General features: G+C 36.1%; 1 protein-coding gene across 1 annotated transcript in view; it reads left to right on the top strand.

Annotated features, from left to right (window-relative positions):
* The window catches only part of LOC140164750 (bactericidal permeability-increasing protein-like), a 28,819-nt gene extending 15,699 nt beyond the window's left edge, over positions 1-13,120 (top strand). The window contains exons 8-16 of the mRNA XM_072188116.1: positions 281-369; positions 2,258-2,434; positions 3,528-3,593; positions 4,980-5,147; positions 5,911-5,978; positions 6,595-6,637; positions 7,357-7,420; positions 8,892-8,968; positions 10,055-13,120. Coding sequence (XP_072044217.1) covers positions 281-369; positions 2,258-2,434; positions 3,528-3,593; positions 4,980-5,147; positions 5,911-5,978; positions 6,595-6,637; positions 7,357-7,420; positions 8,892-8,968; positions 10,055-10,114 — 812 coding nt within the window. The 3' untranslated portion in view covers positions 10,115-13,120. The remainder of the gene's footprint in view (positions 1-280; positions 370-2,257; positions 2,435-3,527; positions 3,594-4,979; positions 5,148-5,910; positions 5,979-6,594; positions 6,638-7,356; positions 7,421-8,891; positions 8,969-10,054) is intronic.
* The last annotated feature ends 5,717 nt before the right edge of the window (positions 13,121-18,837 follow it).

Genomic DNA, 18,837 nt, shown 5'->3' with positions numbered 1-18,837 from the left:
AGTGGGACTTGTTCGAGCGAATTCATGAATATGGTTTAACATATTAGGTCTCTAAAATTTGACTTTTACGAGCGTATTTGGACCTTCTTGGGTACATGTTTTCATACTTGCACTTATTATGATCCGGTTTTTGTTTTAGATTTCCAATCTAATGTATATATCTACTTGTATCCTTTATAATACTCCTCCATAACCATCAAGATATCACTGGATTTTCATCGAAACAACCTTTGACAACAAAAGATCGTAAAAGTTTTATTATTTGTCTTGTCATGTGCAGTTGTTGCAAAGATTGACGACGTGGCTGAGATCGATTACTCGTTGGTATCTGCTCCAACCTTTCAAGGTGGCATCAGCACAGCAAATAAGGTGTGTGCGTAAGCAGAGTTAATTAAGTCAGGCTCTATCACATCCGATTCAACTTTAGATCTAAAGACTGCACAAAAAGTAACGCAGCTGTTATAAATACGCCTATTGCGTCAGAACTAATAATTGTGTTCACAATATTTCAACATTACCTCACATAGAAAGAAGGTTGATTTATTTACGCGCATTTTGATATCCCATTTGTTCAATATTAGCAATACATCGGTGTTTTTAAAGAAAAATGCCCGAATTTAAAAGTTGCAGCTATTTGTATTGATTTGAAGTCAGCGCGAAGATAAAGGACGGGTTTACGTGCCACAATAAGTAATAACCATTGAACGCTGTAAACTGCAACTTTTAATTTCGGGTATTTTTTTCTTTTATAAACATGTTAAAAGCACAACTGTGTTGTTAAGGGATCTAAAATTAGCGTTTATTGCGTTTCGACAGTATTTTTTGTGGGACATGAGAGCACCTCAGACCTATCGAATTGCATTCTGAATACGAAGCATGTCTTTCTGATATCAAATATTTTTCATTTTCTGAAAATCACAATATAATACAAATTTTATGACAAATTATAAAAATTTGATATTTTTCAAATTTTTGATAGGCCTATATAACAGTCCTCGAAGTAAATTATATAAATCTAATGACATATTCTTAAAGTGTATGTAGCAGGGAGGAAAAGCCAACAGTCAATTGAAAATTTTGACCTTTCATATTGAAGATATGGATTTTTCCCCAAAAGACCTAATTTTTTTAGTGTTTTGGGAAAAAAATCCATATCTTCAATACGAAAGGTCAAAATTTTCAATTGATCGTCGGCTTTTCATCCCACCTACATACACTTTAAGTATAAATCATCAGATTTGTAAAGTTTACTTCAATTACTGTTAAATATCAAAAATATCAATTTTTAATTATTTGCCATAAAATGTGTATTAAACATGTTAAATTGCGAATTTCAAAAAATCAAAATTATTTGATATCAGAATGACATTCTTCGTATTCAGAATGCAATTCGATATTTCTGATGTGCTCTAATGTCCCACAATAAATACTGTCCAAACGTTCATACCCCAGCCCTTAATATTGGACGACATTTGACAAACTGGTCATCAAACTGCTTGATAAACCATCCTTATTTCTATGTAGAAATGTTATGGAAACAATTATTAGTTCTGGAGCTATAGGCGTATTTATAACAGCTGCGTTACTTTTTTACTTAACTTATTACAATGACCCGATCTGTAAGATGATTTAAACCTCAATTTAAACCTATGAATCTCTTCCATTTCTAGTGTCAATTAGGCTAATAGGCTACATTATTGCTATCAATTGTACAAAGTCAATAAGTTGGGTAAATATATAACATAATTTGTGACACAATATATGATTTCGTGAGGTTTAAAACAAAATTGTCAAACGGGTTTCATGAGAAAGATGTTTGTTTGAATACAAAGTATTCTGTACATATACGAGTGGATATTCATACGTAGTGGTAGATAAAATGAATTAAAAGTTTTAACATCAACACTACACTATTTTTCGCTCACCTGGAAAGAATTCTCTAACCCGACTAGGGTCTTCAGCATGTTATGATGGTAAATCGTGACCAAGGGCTAGAAATAGATTCCATTTGGGATAACCCGCCGATGCCCGGGGTGGGGGGCGACACCTCATCGTAACATCCTATGACTTCATTCTGTCAATCATATGACGTCATCAGTGAGAGATATCCCGATTGTAGACAAGATATCATAACAGCATCGCCATCTGCTGAAGACGCTAGTCGGACTAGTGAAAACATTCCAGGTGAGCGAGAAATAGTGTAGAGTTGAAGTTTAAACTTACATTTATGCTGTACATGTTTTTATCGGATCTACAGGGCGAAGTATTTCCAATCGGTAAAAGACAGGAAGCACCCTTCCCTGTGCCACCTATCCCCAATGATCCTGATGACAGTAACATGGTGGAGGTATGGATCACACAGTTCCTCTTCCAGAGTGCTGGATATGTCTACTTCAAAGCTGGTTACTTGGAGTACAATCTCACACAGGATAAGGTACGAAACAATTTGCTTAAATAATTGCTTACGACGACTCTTGCAGTGGGACTCCCATAATGGCTCTCCAAACTGCTCTATTCAGTATACAATTGTTGATGGCAGGTCCATTTGACTTGTATCCTCTACCAACTTAATGTAATCTTCCTTCTCTTGCTAGTTTCCCGGGTTTAGGCTATACAAAATGCGAGAACCCTTGATGCTGCTTGCTCTTCGTTACTGGCACATTGAGATGCAAACTTAAGCTTTACGATTCTTATAGTGTACTAGACATTGCCTAGACACATTTTCCATACTGAAACTCAAGAAACTCAATAGATGTCAAATTTTAACCGAAATTATATTACTTTTCAGGACATTTTCGCAATCTTGTTTTGAAGCAATGTTTCTTGAATTGAGCTTTAGACTGATAATATCTAAAAAGACATATTTCATGTTTGGTCATTAAGAAGCTTTTAATGATCGTGAAGAGAAAACTATGTCGGATGTGTAGACTTCCAGTTACCATGGTTACAACATATGCTTTAACATTGAGAAACAGGTCAAGTCCAGATGTCCAGTAATTACTGGTCTGTTATTGCGATATTATTGCACTACTTTAATATGCGTAGTCTTTGTACTACTTGTATGGCGGTGCTCCGGTACTTCCAAGCCACTGCTCACAGCTTAGAGATGCTGTACTTTCCGTGTTACAATTATAACAATCTATGATTTTAATGTTGCATATTTTAGTCATATTGCTAACGGTAGTATGTGACCAGATGATCTTGTTCAGCCCAGCTTTCCAGTAATTGACCACGGCCCATTGGCAAATGTTGACAGTTGGTTACATTTGCCATTCTTGAAGTATTTTGACCAGATTATGGTTGAAATAATTTATGATCGATTACCACATTTTCAGCTAAAACGTTAGTAAACCATGGATAAGAGTATAAGGAATCTGTACATAAAAATCCGTATTATGTATTTTCAGTTTCCTCTAGAATCGTTCCCGATGTATGTTCTTGTCTTAGTTCACGATGCTCAACTCTGTATACTAAACACTGTTTTCTACACTATGATAATGAGTAATGTTTATATTGAATCCCTACAGCTGCCGTCTGGTGGTCAGATCAGCTTGAATACATCTTCTACCTTTGTCAAAATAGCATTACCTCAGGTAAGCCAATGAAAATGAGTTTATAACGTTAAGAACATTAATTTTGCAGTGATTTAGTTAAAGCCATATTGTAACATTTCCATAAAAATAGATTATGTATTTGTTTTCCATAACATGTTAGCTTTTACTGTCAGATATGTCCCCTTTTAATAATATTTTGAACCAAACAACTCGGGTAAATGAAAGAAGATTAGAATTTACTACCAGCGCCGATGTCGCCAATGCGTATCACTCCGTCGGTCGTGTTACAGCACAGTCCTTTGATGTTTGTATGACTGTCCCGGTGTTATGAACAGGTGGATCAGACATTCCCTATTTAACAAATTGTCTCCTTGCTTCCCATTGATAATATGGTATCTTAATATTTGCTGTCACTAATCAGCCGGTATTTTTTTAATATAAAAGTTACACAAAAATTTCAACCTAACATTTAGATTACTCGCATTTGTCTAACATGTGCGTAGAAATGAGAGTGCGGGGCATGGACGAAAAAGATAACAGACCGCGTACAAGCAGTACAAGTCTCAGTATCATCCGATAATGAGGGCCGATTGTTCCATGAAATGCGCCAGGCAAAACTGCTACGCACTTACCGCGTATTTTTACGATCTATCACTTAATCGCGAAGGCGCGCAAAGCTTTATCGTATGTACGCGAAGGCACGCAACGCTGGCGTGATTGTTAGACACGGCACGTTCGAACAATCGGCCCTTATGAATATGCGAGAATTCACAGCATACAATGCACGAGGACTTTGACTGTTGATACATGGTCTGTAGCAGTCAGTTGTGCGCGGTAATTGAATATACTGATATAAATGATATACGGAAAAAGGTTTCAATAGCTGATATGCGGATGTTGAGGTACAGCTCTGCTAAAATATGTGCGACAGTGCTCAAAATAAAGCGGGTCCGCCGAAACGTTAACGGTATTTGTTAAGATACGTTATTCTGAAAATGAAATTGATTTTTTTTATACAAGATCTTTTGTTTAATGTTCTTTTTGTTTTGTGTACGGTACTACTTTCAATTGTTTTACAATCTCATTAAAAAAGTGAATCCATGGCATTACCTGCTGTTACAAACTTGGACCAGTGTAACATTACAATTTTACAAAATTCTTACAAAAATTGATGATGCACTCTGGATTTCAAACCGTTGCTCACTGCACTATTTTGAGTCCAAACTCTTTAAAATTTTAAGTCCGAACGCTTTAAATCTAATCTCCGCTAGTACAGTTTGTAATGTTTGAATGTTTCCAATTTCTAGTGTATGATGCGTAAGCCTCTTCCCTTGTTTCTAATTTCAATGGTCACTCATCAAAATGTGTTTTTAATAATATAAGTTATTGTATTTTCTTTAATTTTTTTAAATCCATGTATTCAAGGTGAGCAAGATGTACCCCAATCTATTAATGCAAGTCAACGTCAATGCTAGCAGCCCACCTGATGTCAGCATGAAACCAAACTCTATCAATGGATCAGCTGTCATTGACGCTGTCTTCTTTGTACAATTGCCAAATAAGACGTTGACTAACATGTTCACTGTACAATTGGTAAGTTAAACAACAACAACAACAACATGAACAAGAACATACTTTCCCGATTTCCTGTTGGAGCTTCCACTGCTTGCTAATCTCTTGCAGACGACAAGTTTCAATAAAAAAAAAATCAAAATTGTACATTTTCATGACCATATATGGAATCAGCATGAAAAATGCACACAACTGAGTACCAACAAGCCTAGAATCGGTGCAGTGTTTCTAGCGGTATAGCTGCAGGGAGGGGGTTCTCCCTGGTTGAAGGTATACGGAGATGTGCGACGGTTTTGGGTTACTTTTTCAGCAATTTTGGTATACATATCGATGGGTGGGTTTTCAGTGGAGACCAATGCGCCCAATTGAGTAAAAGTGCCCCTAAGAGCGCCCAATTACGGCAAAGTTGGGTACTTTTTGGCTGTTTTTTTGTGGAAAAAAAGTGGTATACTGATGGGTGGCAAAATCAGCAAAAGTAGGTATAGAGAAAGTCAGCATCCGAAAGTTTGCGTGGCACATCCGCGTACATTTTGTGATATTTTGAGAAAATATATCAAAACTTGGACTTTTTATGTTGAAGCATACGGCTAGCACGCTGTAAAACCCTCTTTAGGATATGAGAAACAGATCAGTCGGCTGATTCGTTTCTACATTAAACGATCCTGTTCATTCTGTTTGTCGTAAGATACTGAGAAATGAAAATAGACGACAAAACATGTTATTGACAAGTTATTTAACAAGTGATTGTTAGAAATCTTTAACAACTAATTTCTTTGTTTAACAGACAACATATGTTTCAACATCGCTTGGTTTCAAAGGGCACAATATAACGTGGAATTCAACCGTCATCAGGTAGGAGAATAGGTTTTAAGTACCGTAAAACCTCGTCTACAAGCATATAGAGTGCTTTTGATGAAAACTAAATGAATCCAGACGCCATCCATCGACAAAATTATAATATTATGGAGTTTGAGCAAATTAATTACCGATACAAATATACAAACAAGTACTATTGCAATCTATGGTATTGGCAAATTTACAACCGTCTCGTTTTAATCTAGCTTTCATCAAAAACACAATATTATGCTTGTAGACGAGGTTTTACGGTATTACACTACACAAACTGATAAATATAGGCATAACGGTTAACTCTATTAAGAAATGAACGGATTTGTTCCATAATTATTCCTTTACTATCGCAATTATTTTATATGATCTGTAGACAATAAACACGAAATCAAAGTGTAAAACATAACTTAATTTTAAGAAAATATTTTTCTGCAGCATCAGTGGTTCAAAATGGTGCTTTCTTGGTGAGGTTGAGGAGGGGTGCAGGGGCAGGGTGCGGCATATGGTTAAATCCGATGGCTGGAAAGCGCTGCTATCATAACTGTATACTATAATCATATGGCACCTATAATATACATCGTATGCAAGCTAAAGTACATATTAATATGTTCCTTTTCAGGGTCGATGTTAAACTTCTTGAATCAAACATTGGTGATATCAATGTGAGTATGTCAGCGGCGTAACCATGGACAAGATGCGTTTCAAATCCTTAACAAAAATAATTAGAGGTTAATGACTGCGCATCGGATATTTTGAGGGTATTGTGAAAAATCTAAATATTTTGCTTTGGAACCGAGAGCCCTCATGATATAAAGTAATAATCGTGAGGTCTTTTTGGGCCCAACAGGAACGGAATGCCTCACGACCGGGTCAGTGCTCTTCATATACTGCTTATATAGTATTTAAGGGTAGACGTGGTATTGTTGGTCGAAGGAGCTAAAATATCGATTTTCATTATCTTAATCAATATATTATTGAAAAATAACACTTTGATGTTTTGCAAAAGTTCATTCTACAAATCATGCACTTTGAAAACTTGCTTGATATATTGTTTTAATGAGTTATATACGTTTTACAAAAGTATTGTTGTTTCAGCCCTCTTTGCAATAATTCAAGAACCACAGGATCTACAAAAGTATATCTGTGATATTTGAATTCTTCAACACACTCGAAATGAAAATGATCAATGCAATTTTTGCCAAAGCTCACTAACATTCGCAAGATGCTTTGAACTACCAAATCGCAACAGTTTAAAATAGTTGCTAACCTTAAATACCGTCATCATGGTCATACACTATCCCTGTGAACAACCATGTCCCAGCACATCCCTTTTTAAAGGGATTTTTATTTATAATTAATTTATTATTTCGTTTCTATTTAGATGAGTCTGTTGAAGAGCGCCCTTGATATTGCTGTGCGGATTTTGCTTATTCCAATGGTGAATGGTAAGTACGCCATCTGTCTAATATGGTCATGCGTTTTGATCTCGCTACCCAAAAATGGTGGCGGTGTTACGTATTTTCAAATTGTGATATGTTCAAATCAGCATACCGCGGCTAAACAAAAAGATGGTGTCATGGTTTTGATCTCATTTGAAAGCTAAATAGGGAAAAGAAGAATTGTGCATCGCACTATAGCACAATTAAACATGAATTTACAAATGGAAACATGTCATGCACAAGAGTAGAAACTCCGGACATACCTGCCAGTGTAGGGACTTGAACCCCAGACCCCTCGCTTGTTTTAATTTACAAATGGAAATATGACATGCATATACCAGGAAAAACTCCGGACATGCCTACCTGTGCGAGGACTTGAACCCCAGGCCTCTCGCTTTTCGGGCGATCGCTCTAACCACTGAGCTGCATAGATTGTCCCTGATAAACAGGATTCAAGTCTGGTACTTATGGATTTGAGTAAACAATACAAACAACACATTACATACCAGTGTATACGAGATCAATTAATGATGCTTACCCGCCAGCCTAATATAATCATACAAACAAGGGAAGCGGCTTACGCATCATACACTGGAACATGGAAACATTCAAACATGGCAAACTATCGCACGAGATCAAATTTTACAATTTAGCAAGTGAAATCAAAATCATGTTTCCATGAGCTTCCATGTTCCATTTTGCTTTCGACTTAACAACTACTCCCCATTCCAGAAAAATACAGCACTAATTTTTTGGGATTAAAAACATATTATCAAGTTCTGCCAAATGAAACATACCTCGATCCTAATCATTCATTAAGTCCTAACTGGAGATAAAAGAAAAAGTTCACTATTTTACTACTTTCTTGAAAAAAGAGCCAAAAACATGCATTTTTGGCATGTTTTCTGACAATCGAGTCACAATAATCACAGACTTGGAACAAGTCTAAGCATTCAAAATCTTGAGTATATGCCAAAATTTTGCTCTAATTTTCACTTTTTTGTGTTATTTTAATTAAATGGTTAGTTATAAGAATGAAACATGTCTTTTCCAAAAATTAGAATGCATAAACTGAACTTAGTCTTAGTACAGGTCTTTGGGCTTGATTGTCACAGCATACGAAAAACACCCTAAAAACGCAAGTTTTTGGCCCTTATTTAAAAAAATTGGCCATTTATTAAAATTTGAATTTTATTGCTAGTTAGGACTACGTAGAGGATTAGGATTTAGCTGTTTCATTTGGCAAAACAGGATAATATTTTTGTAATCCCAAAAAATTAGTTCTGTATTTTTCTGGAATAGGGAGTAGTTAGCAATAGCATTCTATGTTAGCACATTTATGCTACCAACAAAGGTATAATGAACTGAATTTGAATGATTTTTACGACGATTTGTCCAAATCAACATATCGCTGAATGGGCCTTCAAATTATATTTTCACTAATTTCTTTAATATGTGAATGTATGTTTGTTTTCAGAGGAAGGTAGCAAAGGCATACCTTTACCATCAATTGATGATGTGATATTTGAAAATCCTGTTATTAAAGTAAATCAGGTAATGTCATTTTATTAATTGTATAACTGCTAATATATCATCACTTCACATAAAACATTACTTTTTAAATTCACACGAATATAACCCTAAATAGGCAAGAAGCAACATGAATCCCGTGCAGTTCCTGTGATTAAGATCCAGAATCAGCTTTCATATTAATAAACTGACCTCAAAGAAAGGAAAAACTTAAAAATCTACCTTGCACAGAAGAATTGAGGTCATACAGGGTCAAATTTCAAAATTGCTCAGATCTTATTATAAACTACGCCAAAGTATTTCTCTGATCATAACGATTTCGAAAAAGTATAGTTTGATCTATCTGAGATGCACATGGTTCCCGGGTTATAAGCAAAGAGGTAAAAAGTCGCATTTTAGGCTCCACAGGGGTCAAAATTAATAACGCTCCGATTTTCATAAAAATGGTCTCTAATGTATGAATTTTGATACCAATTCAAATAAAGAATAGTTTGCATCATCTAGGATGTCTCGTTACATTGGTAACCGGGTGAAAGGATATGACCTTTTGCTTATAAAGTTATAAATCGAGATATACACACCACATATAGGCCAAACTATACTTTTTCTGAATCATTACCAGAGGAATACTTTTGTGTGGTTTGACCTTGAACTCTTTTTGGAGCAATGTGAAAATTTCCCACCAAAGGTCTTTAGCAGAGTTATCATTTGGTTCCATGCATTTTAAATCACAAAAATTGCACGACCGTTGGAAACCATGCACTTTGCAACTGGACATAATTTGTTAAGAAATAACACGTCTAAAATAAAATCAATTTATGCAGCTGTGATAATCTGTGTTCTAATTCGTAAACATATATTAATAAAATAAAATCCCAAGACTGCACTGAGTGAGACAGCAACATGTGGTTAACGACTTATTTAATACATTAATATTATACACCACACCACGCAATCCAATCCGACACACGGTCATTTTATTTCATAATTCATTGGATATATAGTTGCGGAATAAAGTCATATAAACAGCACCCTTTACGGTTCAGGAGCGTGATTATAGGTTAAAAGCTCCCACGTATTTTAAATTACATTCTTTGGTTGCTTTTCCAGGGATACTTCAATTTGGGATTGGATGTGAAATACACTGGATCGGATAAAAAAACACTGTGAACTACTCAAAAACTTGAAAAAACAATAATGTAAAAACAATAATGTAAAAACTAGAATGATCAAAATTGCCCTCCCGTGATCCGACTTCAAGGTCATGCATCTCACGAGATCCGATTGTGTAATCGAACACACACCGGCACGAAAAGGTTGGATCACACACTGCCAATGACATAGAAAACAGATACGGATACGGAAACAGAACTGAAAAGATAAAAAGACCTATAGGCATAGGTTGGCCGACCGGGCCGAGTCTTCTGTTCTGCACCCGACGGCGCGTGGTTAAAATCTTGGCACGAGTTGGCCGACCCGGTTCTTCTGTTCTGCAACCGACGGCGCGTGGTTCATATCCTGACTGGACTCTTTATGTCTTCTTTAGTCTCGTCGAACTTCGACTGGACTATTGGTTTTCAGCAATTTCTTCTACTTTATTCGCAACCTTGCTATAATTTGCTCTAGTTCCTTAATTATATGACCGATTATGATCATTATTATGTTTTCAGAATCTTGTTTCCTATACTTTGTGCAGAGTTGAAGAGTCCAATATAATCATTGGACTCTAAAAACTTGGACTGTGTTGGATAGGCTCACTTTCCCCACGAATTTGTTTTCAACATTTTTTGACCAAAACTCATTTTTGACTAAAACTCATACCAAAAGTCATATTTTTGACCAAAATCACATTTTTGACTAAAAATCAAAATTTTTGACCAAAAATGACCAGATATCGCATTTTGGATCAGAAATCATATTTTCACATCACATTTTTGACCAAGAAAAGATTCTGAAAATATAATAATGATAAAATTGGATTTTTTTTTCACCCAATATAAAATTTATTGATCGAGCTACGAATTTTAAACCTCCAAAATCTTAAAACTCATAGCTCGACCAATAAATTTGTGTATTGGGTTCAAACCATCCAATTTTATATCAAACTTGGGCAATAGCTTCACTGCCCCAGATGTTACATTTGACATGATCCATTTGGGGTTAAAAGTCACGCATAAGTAATTTTGGCTCAAAATGTGAGTTTTAACAATAGGTCAAAGCTTTATTTGCTTGTTGTTCAGGGGTCAAAAGTCAATGTTGCTCCAATTTGTTTATAAAACGAGGCAAATTATTGGTCTAGCTTAGAGGTTTCGGAAAACAATAGTTTGCATTATCTGCGATGTCTGGTCTGTATGTGGTTTGTATGTTACGCAGCAAAGAGTTAAAAGCTCAGTAGGATTCAATATGATTCAGTGGCCTTTTTTTAATTACCATCTATGTTCTGAACTTCTGACCGCAGATGGTACTAAGTTGCTAACTATTATTTTCCTGAATCCCTTGAACTTCAGGATCAATTTAATTTGAATAGGCATATTTGCATAAGATACAGTTCAGAGGTTAATCCATCTACTTTGTTATGCCATACGCGTATTGTATTATTATATTTATTGTGGGAAAGAATTTCGGTACAATCGACATCCGGTAGAGAAACCCAGGATAGGCGTATTACATGCTTCATTGAAGGATATAATACCAAGTTATTTCTGTCATTTTGCTGCATGGTGAATCATATTGTCCATTTTGTGTTTTCAGTTTCCTCTTGTAACATCAAAATTGATCCCCGTTGTGTTTGTGTGTTTTGGTTCACAATGCGTAATGTTGGTTTCATACTTTCTGTCGCTTGCCGCTGAGCGGTGTGACGCTTCATCATGCCACTTATACTTTTCTACAAAGTTCTTAATTTTGAACTAAGATGTCATTTTTGAGTGTTCAAAAGTACACATAAATTGTGGTTCAAATATGACAATTGTTTTATACCTAAACAATGCGAGTATCGAATCAAGTAAATTTGGCAAATTTGTCTAGGAATTTCACGATTTTACTGCAAAAACTATAAAAAAGAAAAAAAAAAAAAAAGAACATGAAAATATAACATGTTTCTATACAAAAACAATTTTCTTATAGACCATCATGCGCACAGTTTCCACCTCGATACACCTGAACACACATTTTTGTCCCAAGAGCTTCCAAGCAGAGAACAACAAGCAGTGAATGTCTCCGCCACAGTCTTTGATTACACTACACAGTTGAGTGCATAGCAATGTAGGATCTGTGAAGCTTCTAGCTAAACAATGGGCCTCTTTGATTGGTTTTTGTCGAAACCTCAAGTGTTCCCTTCATCCAATCAGAATTTTTTTATATCAAACGAAAGCTAACACTTCCCCCTAAAAACACCTTTTAATAGTCACTAGGTCAACAGATACCACAATTCAATGTTATAGCAAGGCGAATGTGGAAAATCTGTTGAAAACTACCTATCCTAGCACATTTTTTGACCAAAATGTAGGTTTTAAAAGCCCAAGTGTTCCTTACAATATTTTTCAAATTTTATGTCATTAAATGAAAAAGCCCACTTATATTGTCCATATACTAGAGTCACTAGAATGAGCAATGGTTAATTCTCTTTAAATTGCAAATCTTGTGCAAAAAGTTACTATTTTCGCCAGTTTTGTCATACGGTCGTAAATTCAATGAACTATGACTTTTAAAAAGAGCGCTTACACATTAATATGAGATTAATTTGCCGTTTTAGCTGACATGGACGCGCTAAGATAGAAATACGAACGCACGCGGCGGCTTTGAGACCGCCTTTTTTTAAAGCATACTCAGAGGCAGAAGAAAAATAGATTGGTCCAAACTACGTGAAGTTGAATGGTTTGATTTGTTTGTTTTTTCTCTCTTCCCCATCAATCTTGTTAGGGATGACATCAAAACTCGACCGACCGCGGCTGAACGCCGGTTCTGCCTGGGCCCGTCCGGTTTCCATTGTTTATGACAGAAACGGCGGCCAACCGTCGTTGAATTTGTTTTGATTTCATTCCTTATGCCTGGGAACCAAGGGAGAACAGTGCCAGTGCATTGATTGGTCGCCCCAGGTTAAATAAGAAATAAATAAATAAATAAATAAATATTGATGCAAAAATTCGGTTTGATAAATTCCATGCTACATTATGCTAATTTTATAGTTCGTGTATTCTTTTCGTGTGTATGGGTTGGATTCAATCCATATTGGAAACTCGATCAGTCCTCGTTTATGTATTATAGTACACAACCAGTAAATGCACTGTATATTTCAATGTAAACATCTACCAAAAAGTAATTACCCCCCTTTAATGAATGACCATTTATTCCAAAAAGCTTAATCGTATGCCAAATGTGGGATATGCATTCGAAGCAGGATTGATGTCGCAGCGTACATTTAAATGAAAGTAATCCAAGATTTGAAAGTTGCAGTAAAATCCTATTACCTATCCATTGAAGGAAAGCTGTTTAAAAGCTCTCATTATCATTTTTGCGATAATCAATAACAATTGTCATTATTCACATCAGTAATCATAATTCACGTAATAACATTAAATTCTTTCAAATTGGACTTTATTTTGTCCACTATATATTTCAAACTTCAAATAATTTTACTTTGTGTAGCAAATATGATTTTGAATTTCCAATTCATTATCCAAATAAATACAATGTTTTAGGACAGACTTGTTGCAGTCTAAAAAGTTTTTTTATTGAATTATCAGTATTGTAACATGGTAGACTTGGAACAAATCTTAATTAATTTTTATTCTAAGAAAAAAACATAGATAGCATTAAAATGAGCAGAAATTTGCATAATTTTGGCTAAATTTGGATTGGTAATGATTAGTAATATTAAATCCTACAATTGTATCACAGATGGCAGATATCAAAAATTGTTTAAATGATTTTAATTAGCATTTTTATAGAGAAAAACTGGCATCATTTTCAGTGATGTGCGCCCTGATAATAATTTGCTGATGCGATATCTGGCGATTTGCACGATGGTCGAATTCAGCACCTTTGAAGAGCTAGCGTTTGAACTTGAAAATCACTGTACTGTGAAAGCCGAATAGATTTCATGATGGAATTTGAATGTCTGTGATACTAGTGATGTGAGTAATTATGATTGTGTGTGTGTGGGGGGGACATAGACCTGTATGTTCCGTAAGCTTATAGATTTCATGCACGTGAAAATGCAATGCTGTTGATAATGCACTTGTCAATAGAAACCCTGACCCTGTGATACTAGTGATGTGAGTAATTATGATTGTGTGTGTGTGCTGGGGGGGGTACATAGGCCTGTATATTCAGTATTTAAGCTTATAGATTTCATGCACGTTAAAATGCAAGGCTGTTGATAATGCACTTGTCAATTGAAACCCTGACCCTGTGATACTAGTGATGTGAGTAATTATGATTGTGGGGGGGGTGCATAGGCCCGTATGTTCAGTAGTTAAGCTTATAGATTTCATGCACGTGAAAATGAAGACTGTTGACAATGCACTTGTCAATTGAAACCCTGAGTCCCTGACCCACTCCAACCCCTGCCTGCAGTGCAGATCAGTACCCGGAACAAATAGCCGGGCAGTTTATTATAACAGACGGGCATTGACACAAAATTTGTCCCTGTAGGGCCGGCCATGTGTTGTTTCCCGTCGGTCCGGGACTTGGCGGGAGTTTTAACATTTTTGAAATTTAGCCCTGGTATAAGTCCCAGCCACCCATCCCCTGGTACCCTGGCCATAAGGGGGGCTGGAAATTCACAGCTGCATATAGCCATATCTTTGATAACATGGACAAGTATAGTGATGATGTACATTATACAAATGATGAGATATCCTCTGAATAGGCACAATTTCACGGCTTTACCAGACGCGTAATGTTGCGAGTAAATTAAACGCCATTTTGTGCGTAGGAAGAAAAAATAAAAAAACTGCGATAATTTAAAATGACTGCAATTTGCAATGAAAAGCAAACCACCAAAAATTTCTCATTTGTAGATGTACACACATTGGTATGCATATAGCCTCTGGCATTGGCCAATTTGTCCTTGTACTATAAAAAGACCATGCACATTCTTCATATGAATCACAGGCCTATATTCACATAGCCATACATGTACCTGTACAGATGTACACACACCCACACAAACAACTGTATTTTATCCAAGGTAATTGCAGACCCCTCCTACATACGGTACCCTATAACCCTAAACCCTAAACATGGGCCATAACACTAACCGTAATTCTAATCCTAACCCTAATCCTAACCCTAATCCTAATCCTAACCCTAACCTAACCCTAATCCCAACCTTAACCCTAACATACCCTTAACAGGCAAACCCTAATCCTATATCAACTTCCTAACCTTAGTCCAAATCCTAATCATATAGCCTTGGAAGGGGGTGCTCCTTTTGGAATGGATAATAAATTGGACATTCAAAATCATACTTGTTACACAAAGTGAATTTAATTTCAAGTTTAAAATATATCTGGACTTAGTAAAGTCCAAAATGAAAATAATCTCTGTTGTAATATGTAATCTGACAAGCAAAATGGATAGCAATTATCCATGCTGGTCAGCACTGGGATGGATAAGAGCTATCCATTATTTTTCCCATTTCACTTGTATGATAAGGATAATGAACTGAGTGCAATGCATTCGTCAAGATAATCGCACGCGCCGTGGAGTTATTGCATTTAGCTTGAGAGCCGATAGGCTCGAAAGCTAAATGCAATAACTCCATGGCAAGTGCAATTATCTTGACGAATGCATTTGCACGAGTACATTATCCGTCATACACTTTGAGTGTAGGCCTATTAAAACAATAGGCAATATTAATTGCTGCATTCATTATATTAGTTTTAATATTAGGAAAATATCTTACATTTTAAAAACACCGTCAGGACATTGACCAGCTACGTAGCATTTAACTGGTAAAGAATATTAATCCCTGTAATCAATGGTATCGATTGCGCCATACGTCATACTTAGGTAACTTATTCACGCATGGTTTAATTGACTTGACTTTATGTTGTGATCATTTAATATCGTGGTTTCGAACACAGAGAGCACTGAACCAGTTGGAAACGATCGATTTAGATGTCAGACTAGTACTACGGTGAATATCAACTGGACTTTATAGCTCTATAATTTGAACTACTTATATTAAAACACACGACATTGGGATTTAACAATTTGTTCAGTATTATCATAGGCCTTCAAACACATGTGTTTGAAGGCCTATGGTATTATAAAGCATGATCATGATATTATGCGCTAGTGTGTGTTTCCTGGCCCGGCTATGTTATTTTAGATATAGGCCTACATGTATTTCATTTGTAAAATGCTGAATATTTTGCAATGGTGTCATCTTGTATAATTATGATCCACCTGTTTTTGGCCCTTTTTAATTAATAGAAGCTCGATTATTCTCATTTGATGTTTGATTTATTTGAGGTCATTAATCATAATTTATGACAATGATATTTGCAAGGGTGCAACTCTACTAGTCTTATTACAAGACTGCCCTATCCCAACCCTAAACCCTAATCCTAAACTCCGTAAACGAGGACTGGACTCAAGTCTAGCGAGTTGCACCTTATTCGGTAATTGTACACTATTATAGAACACCGTTTGTAACTATACCATTTTAACACCACAGAATGTATATTCGTACTTTTTTGTTGGTATATATATCGAACAGACAATTATATAGTTATGTGATCTCTGTGTCTAAAGCGCCACCTAACTCTACTTTATGGTTATGTGAAAGTAGTATTTCTAGTATTTGAGCGTGCACGTATTATCTAGAATCTATTGTTTAGCGTGCAGGTTTTAGATAATGCATTGTTTAGCGTGCAGGTTTATATAATTTGGGCTGTGAAGGGTAGTTCGCGAAAATAATGCACGGGAGAAGAATACATAACGATGAATAGAAACGGGCACTAGAAGTGTATGCATGGATAACTGCTATCCAAGCCTTGGGCCAAACACATGTAAACTGAGAGGCAAAATGGATAGCAATTATCCATGCTGGTCACTCAGCACTATGGATAAGAGCTATCCAATGTCCATTTCACTAGGGCTATCCATGCATGCATTGGTCAAACATGGATAACTGCTATCCAAGCCTTGAGCCATACACCTTACTGAACATTAAATTCTTTCAAATTGGACTTTATTTTGTCCACTATATATTTCAAACTTCAAATAATTTTACTTTGTGTAGCAAATATGATTTTGAATTTCCAATTCATTATCCAAATAAATACAATGTTTTAGGACAGACTTGTTGCAGTCTAAAAAGTTTTTTTATTGAATTATCAGTATTGTAACATGGTAGACTTGGAACAAATCTTAATTAATTTTTATTCTAAGAAAAAACATAGATAGCATTAAAATTAGCAGAAATTTTCATAATTTTGGCTAAATTTGGATTGGTAATGATTAGTAATATTAAATCCTACAATTGTATCACAGATGGCAGATATCAGAAATTGTTTAAATGATTTTAATTAGCATTTTTATAGAGAAAAACTGGCATCATTTTCAGTGATGTGCGCCCTGATAATAATTTGCTGATGCGATATCTGGCGATTTGCACGATGGTCGAATTCAGCACCTTTGAAGAGCTAGCGTTTGAACTTGAAAATCACTGTACTGTGAAAGCCGAATAGATTTCATGATGGAATTTGAATGTCTGTGATACTAGTGATGTGAGTAATTATGATTGTGTGTGTGTGGGGGGGACATAGACCTGTATGTTCCGTAAGCTTATAGATTTCATGCACGTGAAAATGCAATGCTGTTGATAATGCACTTGTCAATAGAAACCCTGACCCTGTGATACTAGTGATGTGAGTAATTATGATTGTGTGTGTGTGCTGGGGGGTACATAGGCCTGTATATTCAGTATTTAAGCTTATAGATTTCATGCACGTTAAAATGCAAGGCTGTTGATAATGCACTTGTCAATTGAAACCCTGACCCTGTGATACTAGTGATGTGAGTAATTATGATTGTGGGGGGTGCATAGGCCCGTATGTTCAGTAGTTAAGCTTATAGATTTCATGCACGTGAAAATGAAGACTGTTGACAATGCACTTGTCAATTGAAACCCTGAGTCCCTGACCCACTCCAACCCCTGCCTGCAGTGCAGATCAGTACCCGGAACAAATAGCCGGGCAGTTTATTATAACAGACGGGCATTGACACAAAATTTGTCCCTGTAGGGCCGGCCATGTGTTGTTTCCCGTCGGTCCGGGACTTGGCGGGGAGTTTTAACATTTTTGAAATTTAGCCCTGGTATAAGTCCCAGCCACCCATCCCCTGGTACCCTGGCCATAAGGGGGGGCTGGAAATTCACAGCTGCATATAGCCATATCTTTGATAACATGGACAAGTATAGTGATGATGTACATTATACAAATGATGAGATATCCTCTGAATAGGCACAATTTCACGGCTTTACCAGACGCGTAATGTTGCGAGTAAATTAAACGCCATTTTGTGCGTAGGAAGTTGCAATTAAAAAACTGCGATAATTTAAAATGACTGCAATTTGCAATGAAAAGCAAACCACCAAAATTTCTCATTTGTAGATGTACACACATTGGTATGCATATAGCCTCTGGCATTGGCCAATTTGTCCTTGTACTATAAAAAGACCATGCACATTCTTCATATGAATCACAGGCCTATATTCACATAGCCATACATGTACCTGTACAGATGTACACACACCCACACAAACAACTGTATTTTATCCAAGGTAATTGCAGACCCCTCCTACATACGGTACCCTATAACCCTAAACCCTAAACATGGGCCATAACACTAACCGTAATTCTAATCCTAACCCTAATCCTAAC

The sequence above is a fragment of the Amphiura filiformis genome, chromosome 11 (assembly GCF_039555335.1).
Source record: "Amphiura filiformis chromosome 11, Afil_fr2py, whole genome shotgun sequence".
In the NCBI taxonomy this organism is placed as follows: Eukaryota; Metazoa; Echinodermata; class Ophiuroidea; order Amphilepidida; family Amphiuridae; genus Amphiura; species Amphiura filiformis.
Note: the sequence above shows the minus strand (reverse complement) of the source record. Positions and strands in the feature narration are given on the sequence as shown.